This window comes from Staurois parvus, unplaced genomic scaffold (assembly GCF_062004578.1).
Source record: "Staurois parvus isolate SC_StPar_1 unplaced genomic scaffold, SC_StPar_1.0 ptg001090l, whole genome shotgun sequence".
Taxonomy (NCBI): Eukaryota; Metazoa; Chordata; class Amphibia; order Anura; family Ranidae; genus Staurois; species Staurois parvus.
Window position 1 is genome coordinate 4,491,979 of NW_028318886.1, and position 6,244 is coordinate 4,498,222.

Here is a 6,244-nt window from a genome sequence, read left to right on the forward strand (position 1 = left end):
TTAGACCCCGAGGACCCAGGGTCAGTAGGGGGCCCCATGAGATGCCCCTGGTACCTTTCATAGGCTTTTTTGGGTGTGGTTTGAGTGTGGGCGAGGACACAGGGGCCCCATGATTTCCTATTGCCCGGGGGCCCCATGAGTTGTCAGTCCGCCCCTGAATGTGACTTTTTTTTTCAGGGGGGTTCACCACATTGTGAACCAACTGGTTTCTAAGGTTGGGTGCTTTCCAATATATAAATGTAGGTTTGTTGGACAATATTTTAGACAGAACCTTATCTCTTTTTAATGTAGTCCAGTGCCTCTGTATTATCTTTTTGATATGTCTATGAAATCTGGTACAAAAAGCCATGACAAATCCTTCTGTAGTTCTCCTTTTACCGCATTCTGCTTTTTTTTTGTTCCCTATTAATTTCCCCCACTTTCCTTTTTAACTTTTTCAATGTGCTTTTATCATATACCTCAAATTTATGTACTAGAATTTCTGCCTGTATGTTATAATCTTTATCCATTTGGCAATTTTGTCTTACTCTCATTAGCTGCCCATTAGGATGTCCTTTATCCATTTTGAATGATGGCAGCTTGATGTAGGAATATATCTGTTTCTGTCTGTTTTTTTAAAGAAAGTTCTAGTACACAGTTTATCAATTCTTATAAAAATATCCAACTCTAGGAAGTGGATGCTTTCTCTATTTCACTCCCCAGAGAAGGATATGTTGTACTGGTTAGTGTTGATGGTGTTAAAGAAGTCTCGTAGGGCATTTTCTGCTCCTTCCCACACTATTATAATGTCATCCATGAATCTCCTGTAAAGTCTTATTTGGGGCCAATAATTTCCAAAAATATTTTCCTCCTCCCACTTACTTATGAAGTGATTGGCCACACTGGGAGTATACTTGGCTTTATTGCTACTCCTTTTGTCTGTACATAATACTTCTTAATATACCAGAAATAATTACTTTGCATAGCCATGTCCAACCCTTCTAGAATAAATTGAATCTGTTCCTGTTTTACATCCATTTGGCCCTGAATGCCCATTCCACAGCTTTTAGCCCATCTTTCTATATTATATTGTGTACAGTGAATCGACGTCTATGGTGGCTAAGATGCAATTGGAAATAATATCCATATCATTCAACATAGGTATTAGTTGTCTGCTATCCCAAATATGATTTGCTCTTGGTCACCAACGGCTATGAACCACCTATATATTAGCCTAGTCAGGTAAATAATGATTCATCTCCACTTATTATGGGTCTTCCTGGGGGTTTAGTGGAATTGTTGGGTGGGGCATGTTTCGTCATTTCCAAACTTCTGGTGTAGGGATCAGACGGTGATAGGAAATATCAATGCGCTTTTGGCCTGTATAAATGCAGCATCTATATTTTGTAAGTGAATTTTAATTGGTTTTAAACTTTGAATAAATACAGTATTATGCTATAGGAGGCTGCATCTGGTCACATGCATGCATCCTTGGAGAGTATTAAAGATAATACAGACAAAAAAGACCGCTGGGATAAACAGAGCTGAGAGTACCCATATTTTAAGCAGTATAGACTTCTTATGACTATTATTATTATTATACAGTATTTATATACCGCCAAAGGGTTTGCTCAGCGCTGTACAATAGCAAGGGGGACAGAACACGAGACAAGACAGAAACAATACAATACACGAGGGGTTCGAAGGCCCTGCTCTTTCGAGCTTACAATCTAGGATGTCTCGGTGAGTGCGGTACAGTAGGAGGGGAGCACAGAGTGGAACCAGCACTGAGCATTGAGGAATACATATAATTTTTTTGCACAAATGTAACTTTATTTTCACAAGTGGACAATTGTGATACTGTAACTTTTAATTTTTTTTGGACATTTTTTACTGTTTAATGGACTTTTTTACACATGACGAATTGCTTGTATGTATTGCTTTTTGCACAATTTGAGCAGAGTTTACTGGTTTGCAGGGTAGTGGTATTCCCTGCATGGGATTGTACATTTCTTTAGAGCATTGTATATAGAGCACTGTTATATTAATGCACATATGTGCATTTACTGTATATGGAGTAGATAAGCACTTTAGACTGGGGAAGTGTTATGTTAAGTTGAGTTGAGTACGGGTTTTTTGGAATAATTTGCACTTTAGGAGTAATAGAACACATACCATGATCCTTTTAAGTGTTTAATTAGAATTGAGTGTCACACCAAGCTGATTCCATTATTGATAGCAACCTTTGTGGGTTAGTAATCTGGGTACAGGCAGATATTAGAAGTGTATGTTTTTTTTCCACATCGCAGACTTTTATATACCGTATTTTCCGGCGTATAAGACGACTGGGCGTATAAGACGACCCCCTACTTTTCCTGTTAAAATATAGTGTTTGGGCTATACTCGCCGTATAAGACTACCCCTCTTCCAATGCACACCAGTGGGAAGAATCGTGCCCCGTCATTGGTGTCAGTGGGAGGAACAGTGTCCCAACATTGGTGTCAGTGGGAGGAATAGTATCCCATCATTGGTGTCAGTGGGGGAAGGAATAGTGTTCCATCATTGGTGTCAGTGGGGGGTGGAATAGTGCCCCATCGTTGTTGTCAGTGGGGGGAGGGGGAATAGTGCCCCATCGTTGGTGTCAGTGGGGGGGAGGAAAAGTGCCCCATCGTTGGTGTCAGTGGGAGGAATAATGCCCCATCATTGGTATCAGTGACACCAATGATGGGGCACTATTCCTCCCACTGACACCAATGACACTTGCTGACCCCTGTTCCAGTATGGTGCTGCTGCAGCCAGCATATGTGGTTGCAGCAGCACCTCTGCACGGCACACTTACCAGCCGCTCCTTCACTCGATTTTCACGGGGTCACTCGGCTCCGCCTCCTCACCGGTGATTGGCTGCCTGTGTGCCTTTCCTGAGCTACAGTTCTGGCGGCCAATCACCGGTGAGGAGGCAGAGCCAAGCAGCCGCGCGAACATCCAGTGGCCGAACAGAATGAAGGAGCAGCCGCGCTTCCTGGACTGGATCAGTCGTGGGACCGGAGCCAGGTAAGAAACAGCAGCCCCTGCCCACCCCTGCACTTAGTGTCCCTTCCATTGGAAGGGGGGGCGGCGGCGGCACCGCGCCGCCCCCCTAAAAAGTGTCAGCATGCCATATACCGGCGTATAAGACGACCCCCGACTTTTGAGAAGATTTTCAAGGGGTAAAAAGTTGTCTTATACACCGGAAAATACGGTATATTGATTACCATTTAGTGATTGCTTTGCATTTTCTAAAAGAATGCAAAGTGTTCTCTGATTGAGTGAGATGGAAAGGTGGGGTAATGATGTCACTCTCTCCGCCTCATCCAATCAGAGAACGCTGGACCAATAAAACTAGGTAAAAATATGCCATACCTGGAATTCATTTTAATGCCATTAACCTTGTAAGTGCATCTTTCACAGATAGAGTGATAGATAGTATAAATTAATGAACCAATATAAAAATGATATTAAAGTGCACAAAATGTGTTTTGTTTGTTTGCTTAATATAAACATGCAGTTTTGATCAGTTTGCAGAGCCATGAAATCCGCGGATCACTATTGTTTGGGCAGCAGAGTTGGGCAACTCATGACATTTTTTTATTTTATTTTTTTCATATTTTAAAGCATGGTCAGAATAAATACCCATTTTGTCTTGATGTCAACCTCCTAAAATCCCCTATACAGTGGCACCTAGTTTAGGAGAGGAAGGTGTGGAACCAATCACACTCTGGTACAGTGTTCAGGGGACATACAGATAGGAGGAGAGAGAAGAATGAACTAAAGAATGACTTCATCAGTGAGCTGCTTCTCCTTTACAGCACAATAAGCAGGCTAGATGTACTGTTATTACAGTGGAGGTGAAAGATCTGGCTGCGCTGCCTGTATTTTAAAGCAGCAATAAACCCAAAAGCAAATATTTATTATACTGCAGCTTATTAAATGTTAGAAGTGATTGCTGTAAATGTTTTTCTTTTTTAGGCTTTCTTTTATTTTCATCTGGTGATCCAGCCAGCAAGTCTGTTGCTTTTCAGAAACACAAGCTCTCCAGCAGAATGTATCAGTTTACATGGATGTGACAATCCATTTACCACTGGCAGGGGTGACTAAAAAGATCAGTTTTTATTTATTCATGTAAAACCTTTATCCCATGGTATAAAACCACTGTTTACTGTAACTGATTAAAACGTGTGAGCTGGAGTTTGACTTGTATTCAAATCTACTAATATTTTTACCACTACCCTACACCCCCCCCCCCCACACACACACATACACACACACACACACACACACACACACACACACACACACACACACAGACTGGCAATGAAGCTGCCTGCTGTGCCTCCTGTGCTTATTCATCCAGAATTGTGTCTCACTAATATAGGAGGTGTGTTATTGGCCATATCACCAGGTGATAACAGAGGGGAAAAAGCCAAAGAAAACTGATGCAGCCACCACATCCCACATCTAATAATTAGTAAGCTGCAATACATTACGTTTTTTGGTTTGGGGCTTAATATTGCTGCACAGAATCTAATAACAATGTTCCTATAAGATATATTCTATGTTATTTTTATATATATTTATATATATATATATATATACATATTTGATTGTGTACAAATCTGTTTGTCTGGGGTTCAGCTTAAAACTAACTTTTTTTTTATTTTGTGTTATTAAGTGCTGAGAATGGATGAATGTACAAATAGCAGCTTAGCTGAATTCCATTTAACAGCATTTCCTTATACTGGAACTGTAACCTTTTTTATATTTATCGGGTTTTTAATGATGTTTACAACAGCAGTAACTGGGAATTTGATGATTGCCATGCTGATCTGCAAGACGCCCCAACTGCACTCTCCAATGTATTTCTTCTTGTGTAACCTGTCTGTCATAGATGCCACATATGTCTCCACCATTCTCCCAAAACTGTTGTCCATCACTCTACAAGACAAGAAGATTTCCTTTCATGGTTGTATTACTCAGCTTTACTTTTACATATTCTGTGCAGATGCTGAGATCTTCATCCTAACCTGTATGGCTTATGACCGATATGTTGCAGTTTGCACCCCACTGCATTACGTTCAGGTCATGAGAAGAAGGGTATATGTTGTAATGGCGATTTGTTTTTGGCTCCTCAGTGCTATTAATCCATTGATGTTTGCCCTGCTTACTTCTAAATACTCATTCTGTCACTCTGATCAGATCGATCATTTCTTTTGCGAAATAAGATCATTGCTGGCACTCTCTTCTAGTAATACCTCTAGCATAGAGATGGTTCTTTTTGTGGAAGATATCTGTTTGGTATTTTTTACATTTTTAATGATTCTGACCTCCTATGTTTGCATTATCTATGCTGTGTTTAAGGTACGTACTTTCAAAGGTCGCCGTAAAGCATTTTCCAGCTGCTCCTCCCATCTCATGACTGTTATGTTATTTTATGGACCGATCATCTTCTTGTACATAAAACCAGAGACTGAACATTCTAAGGAACAGGACAAGGTGCTTTCTCTGCTTTATGTGGCTGTTGTACCAATGTTAAACCCATTTGTTTATACTCTAAGAAACATGGAGGTTATAGGAGCTATAAGAAAAGTAATGCATATCAGATAAAAGATAAAGAACTGCATCCACATGGTTATGCAAGAACGGGAATAATATTAATTGTCATGGTGTTAGTAGTATTTATTGGACATTTAATAATTCTAAGGAAGCGTTAGTTAACCCAAAGGATGTGTGTTTACCCAAGTTTAGCTTTGCTATTGCAATAAAAGGTTAAAACACCAATATATAGGAAAGAAATAGACAGGCTATATTTCTTTAGATACCTCAGTAATTGCCAACCCAGATACAGAGAAGTACAGAATGCAAAGAGGATGGATTTTGTATGCAAAACTGATGACTTATCGTTACAACAAACTAAATAAAATTATTAAAAATGTTATTATCTACAAATTCAAAGCTAACATTATTTCCAAATTCCAAACATATATATATATATATCGGGGCGGACTGACAACTCATGGGGCCCTTGGGCAATAGGGGATCATGGGGCCCCTGTGTCCTTGTCCAAACTCAAAAAAGCCTATAAAAAAGGTACCAGGGGCATCTCATGGGACCCCCTACTGTCCCCGGGCCCTTGGGCAGAGCCTGAGTTTCCAAATGGTCAGTCCGCCACGGAATATATTCTGTGATTCCGAAATATTAATGCAGCGCTCTGTAAATAATCATGTGATAA

The 6,244-nt window shown here is 40.2% G+C and overlaps 1 protein-coding gene across 1 annotated transcript; it reads left to right on the top strand.

Moving 5' to 3' along the window:
• Positions 1-4,695: 4,695 nt before the first annotated feature.
• Positions 4,696-5,950, top strand: LOC149440390 (olfactory receptor 1G1-like). The gene has a single exon (XM_089658766.1). It carries the CDS (start codon positions 4,696-4,698, stop codon positions 5,617-5,619), a length of 924 nt encoding a protein of 307 aa, XP_089514892.1. The 3' UTR covers positions 5,620-5,950.
• Positions 5,951-6,244: the final 294 nt, after the last annotated feature.

Coding starts and splice junctions, on each gene's coding strand:
- LOC149440390 (XM_089658766.1), top strand. CDS start 4,696: ATGGATGAATGTACAAATAGCAGCTTAGCTGAATTCCATTTAACAGCA.